The sequence below is a fragment of the Gymnodraco acuticeps genome, unplaced genomic scaffold (assembly GCF_902827175.1).
Source record: "Gymnodraco acuticeps unplaced genomic scaffold, fGymAcu1.1, whole genome shotgun sequence".
NCBI lineage: Eukaryota > Metazoa > Chordata > Actinopteri > Perciformes > Bathydraconidae > Gymnodraco > Gymnodraco acuticeps.
In genome coordinates this window covers 2,536,916-2,557,995 of record NW_022990238.1, presented here as the reverse complement: position 1 = coordinate 2,557,995, position 21,080 = coordinate 2,536,916, and the positions used below count along the sequence as shown (strand labels likewise).

Below are 21,080 nucleotides of genomic sequence, written 5' to 3'. Positions count from 1 at the left end.
TCAATTTTGTAATCTATAATCTCAAACACACTATGCACAGTATACCTTCAGCTCAGGAGATGCTTGCCCTGGAAAAAATCTACCTTATTGTATTGCACTTTGAATTGGATGGGGGACTTGCAGGGACATATATATAAACAAGAATGGTCAAAATAGATGCTTTTGAGATATCATGACTATATAGTCCCATAAGCTTTTTTCACAGAAGATATTTTAAACATGTCAATGTAAGAACAACACTGGATAACGATTCTCAAAGTGTAACTTATAATAAGGAAGTCTGTGACACGGCTTCGAAGATTTTAGTTATTTTTGTCAAATGTGAGAAAACTTCGTCCCGAGCTGCAGAAGACATTATTTTTAACTGGCTTTCACAGGGTACTTAGTGGTGTGCATATTGTGGTAAGTGTGTATATATGCATTTACATTAATTCAGTATAGTTACATTTTTTATTGTATTGCTTTAACAATGAAGCACACTGTATATCGTATTCTATTACAACTCAATTGGTTGTCTTTGTGGTGGAAAATGAACAAAATAACACTGAAATAAATCTTGCATGATGGCTTCTTTTATTTTAACTCAATAAAAAAAAAATACATATTCACATCACAGGTCTATTGAGAAAACACTGTACTGTAGAAAAACATTAGTTTCACAAAGAAAGCTGCCCTTTTTTGGAATAAGGCAAAAACAATTTCAAGTAGTGGCATGTTCTTTGTCTTTCTCCATTTATACATATAGTACTATGTACATATATAAAAACACAGGTTATAACCAGTCTGGCGTAACAGAACATTGTGTTCTCAGTGTCCTGAATGAGGCATACAGTACTTTCAAAATCCCATCAGGTAATACATATCCTTTAGTGTCTGATGTTACCTTTTGCTCGAAGAAGGCAAAGCAAATCCATTCAAAAATACTTCAGTATTGATTGTTCAAGCGTGGAAATGGTTACATTTCATTTAAAAACGGTCCTTCTGTGATGATAAAAGAGCTCGATCTGATTTAGATAGGAGAAAAATCTCTCACCAGCATGACAGAAATTCTCATTGCATTGAGTACATCATTAGATTTGACTGCAGCATTTAACATCTGGATGATAGTCTGAGATTTGTACTCATCCATCCAGCTAGGAAACATTTTAACATCTGCTGTTCCTGACGGGATTGAGGTGTATCAAGTTAATATTGTTTAAACATATTAACAGCACAACTGGTGTATACTTTAGAAGATGCAGACTACTAAAACTCACTTCACAATTCTGTTTCTATACAAGTAGACGCCCCTGAACATACAAATGACACCACTACAGTACCTTTGGCAAACACACAGAACTAAGGACAAAATGGAAAAATAGGAATTCATAAAATCATATTTTTTAGGCTTCAGATGCAGACATTTCCATCAACATTCACCAAATACAAGAGTCTTGTACAGACATATCAGAAACTATGATAATCAAAACAATCACAACATCATGACAGCTGTGTTTAAGGTTTTCCCCAGAATATGATTTTCAAATAGAGAACACTTTTTCGCCTCCTAAACACCAGTCCTAGAAGTTTAATTTCATCTAAACTACCCAACTCCATCTGAGATGAGCTGGAGTAGAAGGCGATGCAACAGAAATGTTCCAGTGGCTTCGGATCCGACGGCGAGTCCTGAAGTTTATGAGAGGTATTCTATTGTGACATGTGTGTAAACTTGTAAATGTAATTTGATAGAAAATAATGTTTCTAGATATTACATTTGTCTTCCCTTACTTGAAAGTCTCCTGATCTTCTGGAAATTGATGGCTCAGTGCAGACTGACAGGAGTGAGGAACAGCATTGAGAACTAAACAAAAGTGCTGGTGGATTATAAACAATCACATTCTATAGGCTCAGAAACCCGGCTTTGGCAGAATACTCGTCTCCTACCTCTTCTTCCCTTTCCACCTCCCCTCCACTATGAGCCGCTGAGTTCTTCCTCTTCACTTGTTTGCTGGAGGAGCCCCGCGGCCTCTGCATGGGCACCAACAGGCGGAAGCCCGGCTGGGGCTTAGCGGACGCTGCGCCCAGAGTAGGGGTGAAGGTTTTGAATGTGCAAGGCATGAGGGAGGAGGCGGAGCACGTGGATGAGGGGCTAACGCTCTGGACAGAGGAGTATCCTGAGCTGTGAACGTCTGCAGGGGAAGGGAGGGGTTCCTTGCTCACCTCCCTCTCCGCTTCAGAGAAGCTTTCTTCGTCGCTGGACAAGGCTCTGCAGTGCTCTAGTCCTTTGTCTTCATCAGTCAGCAAGTGCAGTTTGATAGATATCATCGAAGCTATAGAAAAAAAGGTGTTAGTACTTATGGAAATAATGATTTCGGGCAAAGCTTAAACTACAAACCTGAACACACTCTACAGCAGCCTCTATCATTCATCCACATTTGTCCATGACAGTTAACCTGCAGTAACAGGCCTAAATGCTTGTGCTGGTTTATTATGCTAATTGTTGCAACTGCTGTCATCTGTAGTCACTTCATGTCCTACTAAAAGACTGACTCATACATTATTCCTCTTCATATATGGATTAGTTCATTTATATGCTCATTTATAAGCACCTTTGAGATTCTGCCAACACCCACAATAGAATGAAAGTGGTCCCTTTTGTTCTGAACACTCACAATCAGCGTCTTTCTCTCCTTCGCTCTCCTCCTCCCGGTCCCCCTCATAACCGGAACTGGAAGTGTCCAGGCTCCAGTCCAGGATGTCCACCAGCAGCGTCTCCTCCTGATTGGACAGCTCTGCCGTGGGCGTGGCAACAAAGCTGGCTCTGCGGGCCTGCATTGCGTCATCGCGTCTCCTTGGGAGGAAATTGGAGTTACAGTGAGTCACCGCAGCATCTCACAGACGGCACAAACACCTTCTGGCTGAGACGTTTTAAAAGTCTGTTCGTTACGGAGCACACATTACTCAATGGTAGAACTGCTAAAGGAGCAAGAAGAGAGGAGGGGGCTCTGCACATATTGACGTCAGTTACAGAGTTATTCCCAAGACAGAATCCTTCATGTTTTTAAATCCCTGTCACACATGAGCCTTAATGGTTCTCTTGAACGTATGTACAATATGTTGCAAACCTGGGAGCAACAGCGTCAAATAACAACAATAGTGACATTGGGATGGTAATAGTAATACTGTCATGTATTTGTACAATCATTTGCACGCCTGTAAATTCAAAAGAAATCAATTATTATATCGTCTCCCTCCACATAGTCAAATCCCTTCATGGAAAAGAGAGCAAACCAAAACAGATCAAGTGGATTCATAACATAAAACAGCAAGATTAAAAATTAAAGGTTACCCACTGGCCCTATGCCATTAAAAGCCATGCAAGCTTGAGAGTGCTCACTGCATGACATCATAATAAAAAAAGAGACACTTAATGGGGCACATAAGATGTTCTAGTGGCCAGAATGCCATATTGCATTAAGCGCTACATCATATCTATGTTTATGGTATATATCAATAATATGTTGATATAATGCAATTTATTTGAATATAAATGGTGGAATGTGTGTGTTACCTCTTGTTGGTGCTGGATGGAGAGGCGAGGAAGGTGTGCATGTCTGCTGGGGGACCGGTGGGACTGGGAGGCTCCATCTGGGGCTCCACCTCAGGAACCTCCAAGATCTGACACAGCTCTTTGAAATCCATCACCTTGTGGAGACCATCAAATAATCAATCAATCACGATGACACAATGAGCTACAATTCTTAAAAGCTTGTTCCTATACCTGAAATAAATAATAACTAGGGATGCACGATATTGGTTTTTTGAAACCGATAACTTCCTGCTTCTCAAGACCGATAACAAAACAAAATGTACGCCACTAATTCTTTTAACGCATGTGTATTTTTTTTCCTCTGCCGCCCCGTAGTTTCAGAGCGCATCGAGTTTAAAATACCATCTACAAGCTGATGCTGACAGCCCCGCTCCTGCCGCCCGCTTGTGGCAGACCACACTTCCACGCTCACCGGCAGGCACCGACTGGCTATTGGGAGGACCGGGAGGGTGTGTGTATGTGTGGCCCGAGCGAGCGAGAGACCTTACATCCATTGTTGTTGTTAGCATCTGGTGCTAGCTAGCTGCGCTAACGGATATAAGGAGCTGTTTAAATGAAAACAGAGGAGCGACATTTCGTCACAACTGCGCCGAGCACTTGACTTTATGCAGGAAGCCAGACAGTGGGACATTGTACGAAAAGTCAGCACACTCAGCACGGATAGTGCGCAACATGATTGCAGCGTCCAGGCAGCTCCGGTTCGAGCATATGCCGTGAGTTGCACATAGCTCCAACGCCCATACCACCGACGACATGTTTGTTTACTGTCCTGGCTTCACGGCCGCACACCATTTACGTCACAGCCAGGCATGAGTTAGGGAGCGCTGGATTTGTGAAAAACTCCCCTCTTCCTAAACCACTAATACCACAGTACTGGCAAAACGGGAGGAGCCGAGTGAAAAAACAAGCGCCCCTCATCCCAATCCACCCACACCGCAGTATTTTTTCTTCTTTTTTTTACCCAAAAAATATATTGTATATGATCGGGGCTATTAATACTGTTATCGGGTTTATCGGGATGACGTCATAATTCCTAATATCGGACCGATAATTATCGTGCATCCCTAATAATAACATACCTTTTCTTTGCTGATATGCTGGTAGGCGTCATCTTCAAAGCGTTGCTTTACACCAGTAAGAGATACATGCCTGTAATCTTTGGGAACGTCCGGGCTAAAACTGTGGGGAGAGAGAGAGCGAGAGAGAGAGAGAGCGAGAGAGCGAGAGAGGAACAAAGACAAGAGAGATGACTTGTTTGAGTTTGATCCACTTTGCTTCCTGCATCAGCTTAATCAACTCTTGGGGACAAATCTCGTTACCTGTCCATTTGAGAATTACAGTTTGTCGATACGATGCTCACCTATCAAAGTGACTCACCCCGAGGCACGTTTCTGTGACTCAGTGGGTGACTCACTCATGGCTACACACACACACACACACACACACACATACACACACTCCATCCTCCCCCGTTCCCACACTTCCAATGCCTCCCACTGTCTCTTATGAGTCTGCAGCTCTCTGTGGGCTTCATGTTTGCTTTAATACCATAATGGCCATCCATCGTCTTGGTCACCAGACATTAGACACAATCTTATATCTAATCAATGTGGCTATACGAGCGTGCTGAAAACAGACTACACGTCACCAATCAATTCTTGTTATCTCTTTCCATGGAGGACAACATGATGGAGCACGAGTCCTGCGTGAGCCAGAGTCAGGAAATTGACTCATTTTGTATCGATTAGACTTTAATATATTTATGTTTTTCCCCAATTAGGATAAAGGCTTGAAAAGGTGCTGTACAAGGCATAAGACAAACTAATTATCAATCATTTTTACATTTTCCTGAAATATATAGCTTCTCACAAGTTGTCTTTTGAATGTTCAAGAGGCTCACAGGGAAATAAATGTTTGGAACCACTGTGTTGAATCAGCTTTATCACCCTTTTTACTTACCAAAACACCTTCACAGTATTATTATTATTGCTTTTATCTTTTGAGCAGCAGTTTTCTTTCCCTGCCGCATAGCAATGAAAATATAGAGTTCAAACTTTACTTAGCAACAATGGCAGTTGGCTTTTGTGTGGACCGAATGGATGATTAAAGCACACTTGTGATCTGCAGGGGATTTCACAATAACAGCCTAACCCACAATTTACTGCAAAAATATTCTACACAAGACAGGTGTTGTGTAACCAACAACACCTTATTTGTGAAAAACAACTAAGCTGGCCGGATAATGACATGTTTGGAACTCTGCCGCGTGATCAACTGAGAAACATAATGCGCCAATCAGCACCAATTTAATCTGCTAACCAAATGCATAGCAACAGGAGGGAAGGTGCCACCTGTTGCATTTCCTCAAAGGATGAAATATGTCCATTAAAGTTTTTAACTGATTTCATTAGTAGCTATTTATCCTGCAGAGGGCCCACCAGAAGTGTTTTTATGTACCCTTTGAGAATACAATTGCTATACTGGCTTTCCTTTTCAAAAGGTCACGATAAAACGGATGTAATTCCTATTAGAACTGATCTCATTGGTGCTTCCCTGGGACTGAATTAAGGAAAAGGACTTGTTCTGGATGTGTCTGAATGTGACCACAGACTGGGGGAGATGAGAGAAATTATTTTCTGGGATTGATTCAAACCACACACAGTAAGAAGCTTACCACTTGACATAGAGCAGCACAGAGAGGGAGGCGAGGTCTTGCTTGGAGAATCCTGTGTAGTCAACCAACTGGCTCGGCCACAGGGGAGCTGCAGAGGGACAGGCATACGTTTAGGAGAACATCAACATTACTCTCAACTCCAGCTGTAAATCCTATTAGATGGAAAATAATATTTCCATTACGTGTCAATGTTTAACAGTGCTTTTCAAATAGGTGTGTGTTTCAGTGAGTGTTATTACCATAGTGATGTAGTGCTCGTGTAAGCAGTAGTGCAGCACACGCCAGTTTGGAAGGCGGTGGTGTGGCGAGAGCAGAGTAGAGCAGCGACAGCTCGCAGACGTAGCTGAACATGTGCATGGTCCGTCTCTCCAGAGGGAGCAGAGATAGCAGAACCTCACCGTAATCCAGCAGAGTGGGACTCTGAGGGAAAGTGCAAAAAAATCACATTTAACATCTGAATTTCAGTGCATAAAATACTGTTAATGAAATGAGTATACGTGTTGTTCTTACCCTTATCTTTCCCTCCAGCACAGAGACGACCTCGCCCATCATTCGGACCAGGTCCTCATATTTGTACGTGTTGTCTGTGAGCCAGACCGCCTCCCGTATGGTCAGGATTTCTTTACTGACGTAGCTGAAAACAAAAAGAACCAAACATTGTCTAATGGTTAGAAAGGAATGTATTTTTAAACCTTAAGATAAATAAAATACAAATCTGGATCATTGCACTACATAACCCCAAATGTATCAACAATTAAATTAAACATTTCAAGGAAGAGGCCTGCGAGTTCTCACCGTGTACAAACTACCATGCAGGCAATTCCCAATAACTGGAGGCGAGCCTTGGGCACAGAGCGCAGGGCGAGGTAACGATCAACGCAGCCCACCGTCACATGCAGCGTCAGGCTGGAGAAATCCTTCATGGTGGTCACCTCCACGAGCCAGTCCACCAGGATGTACCTGGACAGGAAGAGAAGCAGAAATTAATCATTGTATGCACACCAAAACAAAAAACAGGGATACATTTACCCAGTCTAGTGTTAAAAGTAGTTTTAAACCTAATACAGTGGATTGTAGAGTCACAGGGGGTAGATTATTAAAGTCCTTAGCCTTTATGTTCTAGAGGCCAAAACAAGCAGTTTGCCTTAATTGCCCATTCAGGATTTGAAATCTCTCTTAAAGTTGTCATACCTCCACTGTCTTACATGGGGTAAAGGTTTAACTTGATCTTTTCAGTAACCACTTGCTGTCGTTCTGTTTTATCTATTCTTTAACAATGTCATTAAATGAAAGCCAAGATGATCAAAACACAATGAGTCATCGCAATGACTAACCAAATTCAATAGTCTAGAGATATTAATGACCAGCAGACTGTAATCATGCCAGTAATATTATGGTATGTTCCTGAATACCTCATGGTGTCCTTGATGTCTCGCCTCAGGACGCCCTGAGTGCAGTGTCGTGACGCCGGGTTCGGGGAAGTGAAGAGCTGAGCCACCAGATCCGAGCAGGCCTTGGACTCCAGACCCAGAGGATTCCCACTGCTGCACACTTTAGCCAGAGACAGCTGAGGAAAGAAGACACATGTTTGAGATAAAGGCACTTTCAACAATAAGGTTGAGTACTGCCGTGGTTTGTGGCTGTGATTGCACAGCTTGTGATTTGGATGACTCATATTTTGGAGGTTCAGTGTTGCAGTTTGGGCCAAATTATGAACAAAAAAGAAAACCGTCATCCAAATGTCAAGCCCTCTTGAGACTGCCTGATAGTTGTTCAATAAGAAAAGCTTCAAACTCTGAACAAATGGAGGACTGGGAAATAGAAGAGAAGTAAAACAAAAACATGTCGTGAAAAGCACTGTCTTTTATATCATTACAGTGAACAAACCAAGGGCAAAAGAGACAAAAGACTGACTGAATAAGCACATAACAAATAAAATCCACTGCTGCATCATTATAATGGCATTGTTCCGTCTTCAATCCCACACACCTGTGCCTCCCAGCATCCTTTGCCAGCATAGTCCCTCAGGGTTCGGATATACTGGAGGTACCTGCCTGGATCTGCCATCTGGAATTAAACCACAAAACAGTTAATAATTATAGTTTGTTTGACCTCATTTAAAGAGTTATTTTGCTTAATGCAATAAACATGGAAACCACCAATGTAATCAACTCTAATGCTTGAATGAACAATAATATAAACAAATTAAGAAGTGCTTCAGTTTGACATGGAGAACCTGTACAGCAGCTTAAAAAATGAGGTCACTATATCGATCAATAAATCCTCACTATTAAGCTAAATGAGGGAGTCGGACTCACAGCTGCTTTCCGGTTGTGTTCCCACAACATGTAGGAGCTCTGCAGACAGCCAGACTTTGAAGACTCCTCCAACATAGATATGGCCTCCTTGCGTCTTTCCTCATCCTATAAAAAGGTAACAAAGTTCCAGGTGTGAAAAACAAACAAGAATTCCATAAAAGCATTTATATGTCATTTGTCAGATCAATAAATAACAAAGCACACAGAGAGTACGAAGAATTGACAGAGGCTGTTGTTTAAAGGAAAGAACAATTATCCATCTGTGCTGCTATGAACTAGTCGGACAGCACCCCGTCCCAACAGGGCAAAACTATACACTTTGATGAGAGGCTAATAGAAACTGGGCCAACCCCACCCGGACAGAGTTGTTTAGATTCAGTCTCACTCTCTCACTCACTTGAAAGAGCTGCAAAACTCTGGCCAAACAGTGCAGCAAGGGTCCTCTCTTCTCCTGTAGGGAAAGGAAAATATATTGATGAAGATTAGAAATCATTTGCATTATTTTCCTTATTAATACTCAACTACACTTTTTAAAATATTTTAATGAGATTATCCAAGCAGTGTACATTTCTGTGTGTTTTAGCCATGACATTAATTCCACTGTGCAATAAAGGTGTGGTTTCTAAGCAAAAACAATAACCTTGGATTTTAATTGTTTGAAGAGAATAATAATCTGATTTTGCGGATGCATTTACAATATTATGACCGTCATTACTGCCGACCTCAACGTTGCATTAAAAACAGAAAAGCATTAACATGATATGTGCTTCTTAGTTGTTGACACAGGCTAAACTAAATTGCAACTCAATTGTCCTTAAACATTGGTTGAAAGAGAAGCACATTGTTCTTGTGCTCTTAATTTGTGAGACCCAAACCTACCGCGTTATTGTCACACTCAGCCTTGAGACGGTCGAACACCACAGCTTTACAGCAGCTGCCGGTGGGGGACCATGGTGGACGGATGAACACCCAGATGAAGGGATCTGTGGTGGGAGAGTGCAGACTCTCTGCCAGGCTGAAGAAGTGGGAGGCCTTGCGACCACATACATCCGCTCGCCCCTCATCACTCAGCAATGCTGTGGAGAGAAAAGGCCAGGAGCAGTTATCACCTGAAGCAATCACCAAGTGGGTTTCATCTGCCACAATTACACTTGACCTTTTGTTTCATTTGAATGTATTTCTTGCAGTTTTGTATTAACTTACGTCCTTCATTGTACAAAAACGCAATGCCCAGCTTCACAGCAGCTTCAAAATTCCCTTTCTCGGCAGCTCTGAAAGAAGAGAGATGTTCCAGGTAAAAATCCAACAAAGGGGAAAAAACACATCAGTTGTTTTGTCTGACTTTATTTGATAGAAGTAACTGTACCTTTCAAAAAGCCACAAGGAGCTAGGGGATGGCCAAGTGTCCCTGAAACTGACCCTGGCCCATACACTGGAGTGCTGGTCAACGATGTCCCGCAGCTGGGAGTGAACCTGTAACAGAAGCCAGGACAATTAGTTAATCAATAAATGAGTCATCAGACAAACAAAATCAGGTGGTCACAAGATGCCCAAGCCCAAACCAATCTTGGCACATGCATGCTAGTTTGTGTGTTAGTGTTACATTATGTTTACTCACTGCTCTGACAGACAGCAGGTCTTCAGCAGAGAGGCACTGGAGCACACAGAGGAGGACCTCTTCAGGTAGAGACAGCAGGGTTAGGGCTGGAGTTCGCTTACGGACCCGCTTCCGTGCCGGAATCGAGAAACATTTTGGACAACGGCAGTGGACTAGTGAGAGAAAAAAGGAAATTAAATGTTAGATACGTCATATACTTGAACAAAAACTTGAACAGAAGTACACACACCGAGCACACACACAATATCAACCCAAAAACATTTCACACCCCTGTGCTGGACCCACCAACAAATTCCCACTATAATGTCAAGCAAATATTTACACTTAATTTAAAAGCAGGCCAGTTGGTATGTTTGCAGATAGTCACGTAAAAGGTGAAAGTTATGGCTCCACATTCAAAACGCCTTAACTTAATGCATCTGCGGGTGGTCTAGTCTAACCCTCTGTTGTAATACAGAAATTATGAAATACATGGATAACCTTGCAAAGTTTCAATATAAGGATACAACATTATAAAGTTACGTGTTGAAAGCAGACCTTATAGCTAACGTTATCTAACGACAGTGAACTCAGCATAATACTGGGAAAAGTCAACCCAACTGAGCGCCCAAATTTCCCTCCTGTGCTTCAAATGCAACTACCGTTAAGTAACGACCAGGTTTCACGAAGTTTAACATAACATTACCGTTTTTAATTACCACAGACTGGTACAATACCAGGGAGAGACACATTGTATTTAATATTGTTAGCATTAACCCATTTGAACGATAGTTAGAGTCACACAGAAGAGGAATCCGTGGCTAACGTTTGAGTTGGCTAGTGGCTAATAACCAGCGCTAACGTAAACTAACTGTCAAATTGCAAGAATTTAAAGCAGCTTCAAAACCACTCACTATACAATACGTTATGACAATATTTCTGGTAGTAATAGCGAGTTTTGGTTGACTTCAGTTACTTACCGCCCGCTTTCATTGCAAGTGTAGTGATCTCTCCTTACAGTGATGTAGCTACAGCACTGAGAAGTGAATTAAACGTTCCGGCGATACTAGCTAATGTTACACAAATCAAACTCGCAGACTATAAACACCCTGAAAATATGTTATACAGATGAAGAACCCTGCCCACTGCTTCTGTTGTGCTGTGGTGGTGACTAATATCGTAGCAAGTTGTTAGCTCTTTCCTGAATTCAAATTCAAGCACGAGTACTTACTTCTTGGCCCCGCCCCCAAAGCTACTCTAGGACCGCCCACGCCGACAGTTTAAACACAACGTTCAATCTAATTGGTCAGAACTGTTGACGCCTATCTACTAACAATAAGCGATTTCATTGGCCAGCGTGAATAACAGTTGCAGCGATTGGTCAGGATTTATAAACTGTAAATTATCAGAAGATCATTGGACAAGGTAATGCCATTTCGAACTACGCGCTTGCCAGTGGACGTATATCATTGGTTAACCTTATTATAAGACCGTCCACAAACCCACCCATTTACCGTAGATCGAGGGAAATGTAGTTAAACAGAAAAAGCCGTATTAAAGGTACGCTGTTTAAAGGGACAGGCGCATAGTCAGATCCAGAGGTGTTTTTGTATGATCATAGTATCAAATTACTTTGTACAACAAGCAGAGAAAGTTATTTTTACACTGTGTCCTGGTGACACTTTTATACTTCAAAGAAATCTCTCGTTTTGTGTTAGTCCTGGGCTCAATGAGAGATGTTGGTATTTACATTTGCATGTTTTACTCTTTTAGCCTCACCAACTAACAAACATTGAGTAAAATCACAATATTTAACATGTCTTTTATTCAATAAACGGTTTAATACATTTGGTAAATTTGTTCACATTTGATCTCTCTACATTTTGTATTATTGTTAGAAAAAGCAAACTCTACATTCTAATTGTTGTAAATCAATTCTGATCAATACGTTGTTATATAGAAGATATGTTAAAAGCTGAATCCAATTCATATAAGGACTTGACCTCAACGAAGAAAATGTTTGGTTGTACCTCTTGCCCTGGAAGCAAGTGATAATACAATGAAATAGTTATTTCAAATGAATTATTACATCGTACATTCTAGCCAGATGCACTTTGGTGCATTTGTAGTCCGAGGTACAGGATAAAGGAGCAGGGAAATGCATATCCAAATCGATTTTTTGAGGATGCTTTGATGTTATAGGTTAATCAAGAGACGTCGATAGTTAACGTAAGTTATTTGTTTTTGGTTCAACAAGCATGTTAAAAAAAACATGACGTTGAAGTAATCTCTCTCACTCACACACAAACACAAGCACACACACAGATCAGGAACAAAAGCAACTCAAGCAGCAGATTAGTTCTGCCTTTGACGACAGCTGACTTTGAGAAAATGACAGAAATGAAAGGATAATTAAGACCATTGTGTCTGATGCCCATTGTGATTAAATAGATTACTGTCTTGGATGAATAGTGTCCTCTTCGTTGCTGCTCTTTGGTCATAAAGGAGCAGAGTAGACTACAAGAAGAGATCATTTGTTCCTTTCAGGCTTACTATTCATCATCAGCACTTCAGTCATTCTTCTACTCACCTAAATGATGAGAATTTCCAGCACTCAATAGTGTTCTTTGAAAAGAAGAGAACGAAAGAGAATGAAGAACATAGTTTTCTTTGTTTAAAACAAACACTATATTTTGTATTAAATATTCCCCCACCCAAATTCCAATTTGCAAGCCAATGGCTTAATTATCTTTGTTAAATCTGTAAATGTTTCTCTTCTATACATTTCAACTTAAACATGTGTGACAGTGAATAAACTAAATATATGTCTGCTAAATTGCTCTGTGTTTATTGAAGCATGTAATTGTTGCCTCAATCTGGAGCTTTTGTATCAAATTATCTAGTAGCAGAATGACCTCAGACGGGGCAGACACTGTGACATCCTTAATTTGATGCAGTTACCGTTTCCATAGAAACTCCAACCATTTTACTCAGTAGCCTAATGCACAATGTGGCTAAGGCTAGGGAAAAGCGAGCGGTTGGAGCATTTCAACTACATTTAAAATAATTACAGAAATAAAATCATGCTCACAAAACTGCGGGGTACAAGTCGTCAATTTTGTTCACTTAGCAATAGCATTCATTATGTCTTCTCTGAAAAGATGTGCCGATATAAAGCTGCTGCCTCCCACAGGAAGTAATTGTGTTTGATTCGAGAGGTAGATTGGAAAGCAATGACTTTACATTGCATTAGAGCTGCCACAATGCAGCAGGGTATTAGCTAATGAAACATAGAGCAGAACACTTTATGAAAAAAAAGCTTTTGTGTATAGAAACATTTGTTGACTGACCTTTGCGATAGAAAGAGAGGGAGGATATTGAAACAAGATGGAAAGTAAGGGGGGTCATGAGAGTATGACAAAATGCAATATATTTTTATCTGTTAGTATTTGACAATGTCTCATTATGCTCATCCAGAAATATAAAAAAGATCAGTGTTCAGTGAGTGTGGCAGTCTTCCCGTACTCTCGAGTACCTGCGGGATCAAATCTGGCTGTGATTTGATTTGACTGTCTAGCCAGGCATGCGTGATTTCCCTCCACACCTGGCTGTCTCCAAAACAGCTTCCGTAATATCTGAAGCAAATTTAAATGTAACTCAATACTAATAAAAAGGTATCATTTAGAGCCAAGAGCAAGAAGTGACTAATTAAAAACAGAAGACAGAATTGCCTATAAAAAAACAAAAAAACATAAAGTCACATGGCTCAAATCCAGAACAACCTAACGTCTTAGTGCATGTTTTTCTGGCTTCACAATTTAAACTGATGTCAGTTATGTTTAATAAAAGTATGATAAAAGCCAAATAGTGCTTAATACTTGGGTTTGAAGCCAAATTCTGGAGATTGAGAAGAGGATGAGTTGATCCAATATGGTTTCCTGCATTCTGTGCGGACCCTAGCATCCAACTGACCACTTCCACTCCATGTGCACTTTGCCCTCCCCACCCCTTTATCCAGACTTTGACACCGTTTCCTCCACACCCACGGCCGTTTCCCAGCAAAGTTACCATGGATGATCAAATGAGGTAATACATACAAAACAAACTCCCAGTGAATTTGCTCGTGTTTCAATAACAAGCTGGCACTGTTTATTTTAACATTATGCCAGTAGAGGGTGTCCTTTATTCTGCTTGCTACTGGTCAGTCTGTTTTCCTAACAACCAAAAGATCACACCCGTCTCTGGGTATCTGACCAAGTCACCCAAGCTGGCAGGGCAGCACATGGCAATGCGTCTATATACAGCCTCGAAATTTCAAGCACAGGACAGGGGAAGCCCAGGTGGTCTCGTCAACCAAATATGTTTTTTATGTTCTATGTATATGGCTACGTGTGGTGATAAGTATAATCTAACGTGCACACAAAATAGAGTTAAAACAGTGTTAGTGCATCATCTTCTCACTGTCCTCTCCCCATATTCCAAATACATTCGTATCTATCCCTGTGGATGACTCTGAATCATCTCCCAAATCGAAGAAGTTTAAAGAAAAGTATTTAGTAAGTGCTTGGAGGGTTTAACCTCAAGCTACAAACTAGAACATCACAGACCAGTGTGTTCACATAACATTTATTTAATACAATTAAAAGATGTACAGATAAGTAGAAATATACAGTAGAAATATAAAATTGTCATATATACAGCACCAAATATTAGAGGGCACACAGACATTGTTTGGGTCACTTGCTGGAGTGGCAAACAGCATTAGAAGACAGCATGGCTGTCTACTGGGTGAGGGATCTATTTCCCCGCAGCAAAGAGAGGTAGATTTTCCCTTTAATATTTGAGAAGGCAGAAGGGAAATCACTTCACATCATTAACAAACAAATTCTGGTCACCTGCCATCACTTTTTTGTATTAAAACACTGTCACAATACAGCTTCAAAGTTAGAAAGTACAAGTATGCAACAACAATGTACTACATTGTTAAAAAAGGACAAACTAATAATTACGCTTTATGAGCAAAAGATTAAAGGCTGATTTGGCAAAACATTATCGTATACAGTGGTTTGCGTATAGACTGGTCTATGCTAGTCCTATTTTTTGTCAGTAAATAAGGTATGCTAAATAACAAAAACAAGAATAATACTCCTATGTTCATTATAACTGATCCCAGTCTGAGCGCAGGGATAGCCCCCCACTCCCAAATAAAAGTTAAAGTAATGACAGGTTCTGCTTTGTTTTATGCCATTACGTGTCATTTCCCCATTTCTTCCCTTTCTTTACTTCCTTCTCTTGGTTTAACAGAGTTTGGCTGACGATCAGTATGCAAAGGAACATCTAAATGCACTCTGAGTCGCAGAAAATGTGTGGGAAAGGGCCGATCGATTGCATGTCTATTGAAGCAGCTGGCCCCCAGGACGGTCTTTGGCATTGTGTGTTAACTGCTACCCCTGGATGCATGGACAGATTTCACTCAGCAAAGCGTTACTAATCTGGTACCCAAAATCAATGCAACCGTGATCAATGATTGTTCTCAAGGGTACATAGGGCTGCTACACAGTCCTTCACATAGAACTGGCCAGACACCTTCAATTCTACATACATACGTTAATTGCACTTTCTAATTCCTTGATTTGTATTTTCCATCCCTTGTTACATTCAGCGACAGAAAGTAGAATATTTAAGACAAGAATAAAATGCCGTTGTGTGTCTCATCCTGTGAGACCCCACACTAACAGAAAGTAGGTATTCACAGATGTGGAGCTCAGCGCAGCTACATTCACTCATTGTCTCTGAAAGCACAAGTAAGGGAAACCCCAGGGTCATTTAGAGCAAAAACATTCATCAGTATTCACGAGACAGCCTTGAAGCATAATTTTAGACTGGAATAGGAATTTGTCACTCTCAGTGAATATTCTTTTCACTATGAGAGAGAAAATAATCCACTTTCCTTGGCACATAGTGATAATGACCCATTTCTGAACTATAGGGCTCTTTAGTGTATTCAGATGTCAAAAGGCTGTACACATTTTCTCCTGGAATATATCAAAAATGAATGGGATCAAGTCAGAAACTGTGGATGTCAGAAGGCCTATGGGATGGGTAAGGAGATTCGTGTCGGGGTAAAGAGAGAGAGAGAGGAATAGAAAGAGAGAGAGAGCGAGGGGGGATATTCTCGGGGCTTCAGATGGAAACGGGGGAATGCGACAGAGCCTTTTTCCATGAGTGCTTGCTCAAGGCACCAAGAGGGAGGGGCCCGAGGGGAGTAGGATCAGTCAAAGTATCCCTGCAGTGGCATGTCCCCTCGGGGTAGTGTCCTTCAATAATCCTGGCATGCCCTGTGTAGGGTTGAGGTGCCCCAATCAGACACTAGGCTGGGCGAAAATGCTTGCACATTGACAGGAGGACAATCAGTCAGTCAGAAAGTCTGTGCCCCCATCCTTTGTAATGTGAGGCTGAAGTTACAAAAGGCCTTTCAGAGTATGTCGCTTACTAGAAGTTTGTCTTGCTTGGCATGGACATGGCTATATGTGCAAATATCTTGCTACTAAGTAGTGAAGTCCAAGGTCCAACAGTCTTTTTAGTTCACCAGAATCTTTATTTGAGCACACACAAACATCTTCCACTTCCCCAGCAGGTCCTCTGCCCTCTCCAGCTCATCGTCAACACAGATGCCAGCAAGATCCTGCTGGACTCAAGTTCCACTCTCCCATTGCGTAAAAAAAGCCTCCAACACATTGCTGCGGTGTCACAGGACGAGTGAATGACGCTGGCCACTGACGCGGGTGCGCTGCTCTTTGAGCTGGGTATCAGGTTGCCGTCTTTGGCCCACTTATGGCCTCTTGGAGAGTCACCTGTCCTGGCAAGAGGAATGCTGTGACTGACGTGCCTAGTGACGACAGCATTGACTCCGGCAGCAGCTCTGCATAGCGTGTTAGGTGTCCGGCAAGCTCCCTCTGTGACTGCTAGTGCATATGTGAGTGAGGACTGCGAGGGCCATGTATCCGTGCGTGTAAATATGCATGTAGTGTGCAAGGCATATTTGTGTGTGTCTCCTCTGAGGTTGTTTTGACACTGGACACTTGCTGTCTGATGATTAAAGAGCATGCGAGGCATTGGTGATCCCTCCTTGTCAATCCAAAATGGTCCAAACTTTCCAGACTAAACAGACATTCAGGGTCCTGTCTATCTGTCCTTCCACTCTCGATGATTTGTCAGCTTAAGTTCTCTCCGGTATGAGCTGAGCCAAACTCTGTGATTAAGATTTGAGGGGATTTGGAGCAGGGAGGCAGTGAAGTGGCAGTTCTTTTAGTCAACCCCTAAATTCCCAGCCAGCCATGGGTATGTCTCTGCGTTCAAGTACCGTCCACTGTTCTCCCCATGTGCTTCACAGGGGACACTGCTCAGAGGTGAAAGAGCCACCCTCTTTCTTTTTTCTTCTCTTCTTCTTGTGAACTGTCCAACAGGTCGTGGCCATCAGCAACAGCAAAAGACCCATGACAAGCAGCACAACTGACACCACTTTAGTCTGAGGCAGGTCATTATAAGTGTAGGTCACCCCAGTTCCTGCTGCACCGATCACCAAAGAGATGATTCCAAAGGGAAAGATGCAGCGGTACCAGGACTTCTCCATGCCTCCAGTGGCCTGGGACAGCCGCTCCAGAGAGGAGAGCACTTCGGGCACTTTGGCATCACCAACCTCCAGGGACTGCGCTTCCTGCCCCGAGTTGGTCCGAGGCTGTGTACAGCCCATACTGATGGTGTGGGCTGATCCTGAAACCAGACTGCAGCGTTGGCCTCGTGGATCACGTTCGCAGTCAGCTCTGGCCTGGAGAAACACAAAGATATACAAAAAGGCAGAAAAAGAGAGAAAGAAGAAGGAGGTCTGTTTGAGACCGGATAAATGAGCTTGTCAGATGAAGTCAGCGCTGAAATCCACTCACACTTTTCCCTTCTCTCTCTCCCTCTCTTGCTGTTTCTCTGTACACTGCCTGCTGGCTTTCTGGCAGCACATTGTACACTCTGCTGAATGTAGTGGTGGGGGATATATAAGGGACCAGGGGAGGGGAGGAGCTAGGGAAGAAAAACAGAGAAGTTCGAGCGCTCTGATTGGTCTTCTTTTGTGTGACGTCAAACTTTGAAGCAGGGAGAATAGGGGTTGACGAAGCACAGGAAGGGGGAGGGGAGAAGAGTTAACTGTTCCCTCTTTTCTTCTTCTCCCCATCACTGCTTTTCAATTGCAGTCTTTTTTTCTTTTCCTGCAGTATAAATGCCACCCCTGTAATATAGAGATGCCTACTGCTGACTGTTAATCAGAAGTGAAAGGGAAATCCCTCATTACTTCCTATAGGAAAGTTAGTTATTCCATCTCATCATTATAGCTCAAATGTTCCACCTTCATAAGGCAATTCAATTATGTTCCCATTGCACCCCACCACTTCTCGCTTAGACATCAAGAGCAGACATAAATCCTACGACCACCCACACACTCATTTCCAGGAAGACATCAAATATACAATGTCCTGATAATGTACACTAATGAGCATCCCCACACATGACAGAATACAAGCTTGAAAAACATAGGCCGCCCCCACTGCTGTCCCACCCACACACACTGCTGGTGCCAGTCCCTTGTGCATGGAAGGCAACCTCGTAGTAGTTAAAACGCCTGAATCTCTCTCTTTCATGAAGGGAACATCAATCCAGATCGCTATTTTCTCCTAAACTTGCTCGTTTCACACCTCCACATCTGAGATCCTATTTTAGGGAAGGATGAATGTGCTGCATGTCTATATCTTCAAGCATTGCTGGATTTGCCATGGCAACATTTCATCTTCTTGTTTCTACGTTTTTTTCTCTAAAAGAACTGTGAACTGAATAATGACTCTAGTAAATTGGTGCTAAAAGCCATTGGAATTCATGTATAGTATTACCTACAACAAAAGGAAGCAAAAAGCTTTCAAGTCCATTTGAGGACTCATGTGAGACCACATTGTCATGAAGACTGTCCAAAAATAATATTTGATAGCACCAGGGAAGTCATCTCTTGAAGCTTTGGGGACACAAAATATTTATTATGGGTTCAAAAAGCATGTCTATGGAATTGTTAAGCATGGCTTCTTATTAGCAACATATTTCTCCTCAGTTAGATTAAAGCATGCTTAAGATGATGGATGGATGGATGAGATGGATAAAATGGACTTTTATTAATCCCTCGTGGGGAAATTGTTTCTCTGCATTTGACCCATCCTAGTGTTAGGAGCAGTGTGCTGCCATTTGGAACAGCGCCCGGGGAGCAGTGTAGGGAACGGTGCCTTGCTCAGGGACACCTCGGTAGCACTTGGTCTTGTCGGGACTTGAACTGGTGACCTTCCAGTTGCCAAGCCAAGTCCCTATCGACTTCGCCACCACCGCCCATGCTTGCTCTTTAATAGCTACATTATCAGATTAAGAGACACATAATATTATCATTGAAATTCCAAACATGCCTCCATATAAGCAGGATAACAGATCCTTAGTTTAGACACTTTTTTCTTCGCCTTGACAGAAGATATTCAACTTGATGGAGGGAACTGGCTCAGACCGGCTGAATGGTTGAGGAAATCAAATAAATGACCCTAATAGACTCTTAGACTGCACTGTAACTTTTATCCATGTATTTTTTCTTTTAATGTTTATTTTATTAGCTTTTATTTTTAATGACTGATTTTAAATGCCATTTTCTTAATGTCTTTCATTTTTGTAAAGCACTTTGAATTGCCTTGTGTTGAAAAGTGCTATATAAATAAACTTGCCTTGCCTAATGCCGCTTACTGATGACTGACCACACTGACTTAAAGATCCCTGCTGTAGCTCACTGTGCAGCAGAGATGAAGCTGAGCAAAAGAGGAGTTCAAAAAAAAAAAAGTGAGGAATGTGTTTGTGAGGGGCAGGGTGCAGGAGAAAGAGGATGTTCAATGGGCATTTGAAGGACAGAAGTGGATTCTTGGTAGCACTGTTCGGTTTCTGTGGATTTGTACTTGAAGTCCAACATTGCAGTGGACTACGACTACAAAAAGTGGTAAGGAAAAGGGTGAGAAAAGTGAACAAGTAGGAAGGAATGTGTACGAAAAAGAAAAGACTATTCAACTCTGTCCCTCTCTGTGCGAGTACGTGAGGCATACAGAAGTACCGGCGTGGGAAAGAAAGTAAATCTTCTTCCACGGAAAAAAAATGTGTCTGGGTTCTTCCATTAATGTGGCATTAAAGGCGTGAGAAATAGGGGACAAAGCAGTGAGACCTGAGTAACCTGGGCAGGGCCAGGGCCGTGCTGAGGGGAGTAGGAGAGCCTGGCCGGTGACAGGCAGAGCCAAGCAGCAGCTGATGTATGCAGGTCACAGGAAGGCTGAGTTGCGTAGGCGCCACTCCCTCAGGGACCTGTGTGTAGTGTTGACGTGATCGCAAGGATGCTTCCCTGCCTCCTCCTTTACTCACACACTGTCCAAGACTCTATGGGCAGAAAAGGAACCAACGCAGCACATTTCCAATCCCGTATGGACAACATGGCTGCACTCGAGTGGCGTGTGACTGTGTTTCAGATAAACAACAGAATCAGAGGATCTAGTCATTATGCTCCAGTTGTTTAAAGGTCACCTATTGTGCAAAATCCACTTTTTCATGTATTTTATACATAAACATGTGTGTAAAGAGATTCTGAAAGTTTCAGGAAAAAATATTCGCTCACTTTTTTGTCCTGATCCATTTATATAAAAACCTGTCTGAAAATGAGCTGATCAGATTTTGGCCACTTTATGATGTCATAACGATTATTTGGCTTGTGTAACCATTAGCCAATCACCAACCAAGGTAACCCCCCCCCCCTCCCTTATCACCTGAATCTCCTCCTAGAGCACCATTGTGTTC

At 42.0% G+C, this 21,080-nt stretch overlaps 2 protein-coding genes across 2 annotated transcripts; both read right to left on the bottom strand.

Moving 5' to 3' along the window:
- Window positions 1-550: 550 nt before the first annotated feature.
- On the bottom strand, window positions 551-11,415 carry ccnf (cyclin F). The gene is made up of 17 exons (XM_034220271.1): window positions 11,159-11,415; window positions 10,200-10,351; window positions 9,948-10,054; window positions 9,785-9,852; window positions 9,461-9,657; window positions 8,979-9,032; window positions 8,582-8,686; window positions 8,253-8,330; window positions 7,676-7,830; window positions 7,059-7,223; window positions 6,774-6,897; window positions 6,503-6,683; window positions 6,264-6,351; window positions 4,669-4,768; window positions 3,551-3,684; window positions 2,652-2,830; window positions 551-2,309 (listed from the first exon to the last, which is right to left on the bottom strand). Exons 1-17 carry the CDS (start codon window positions 11,169-11,171, stop codon window positions 1,879-1,881), a joined length of 2,331 nt encoding a protein of 776 aa, XP_034076162.1. The 5' UTR covers window positions 11,172-11,415; the 3' UTR covers window positions 551-1,878.
- A 3,375-nt stretch (window positions 11,416-14,790) lies between these two features.
- LOC117548359 (transmembrane protein 100) lies at window positions 14,791-18,363 on the bottom strand. The gene is made up of 2 exons (XM_034219572.1): window positions 18,122-18,363; window positions 14,791-18,006 (listed from the first exon to the last, which is right to left on the bottom strand). The coding sequence occupies exon 2, from the start codon at window positions 17,929-17,931 to the stop codon at window positions 17,566-17,568; it is 366 nt and encodes a 121-aa protein (XP_034075463.1). The 5' UTR covers window positions 17,932-18,006; window positions 18,122-18,363; the 3' UTR covers window positions 14,791-17,565.
- Between the last annotated feature and the right edge of the window lie 2,717 nt (window positions 18,364-21,080).

Bases quoted from the DNA above. Each gene is read 5' to 3' on its own strand.
- LOC117548359 (XM_034219572.1), bottom strand. From the start codon at position 17,931: ATGGGCTGTACACAGCCTCGGACCAACTCGGGGCAGGAAGCGCAGTCC.
- ccnf (XM_034220271.1), bottom strand. The intron at 9,033-9,460 runs GTAGGTTTGGGT...CTTTCCCTACAG, and splicing joins CTGAGTGTGACAATAACGCG to GAGAAGAGAGGACCCTTGCT. The intron at 6,898-7,058 runs GTGAGAACTCGC...TTTTGTTTTCAG, and splicing joins TGCATGGTAGTTTGTACACG to CTACGTCAGTAAAGAAATCC.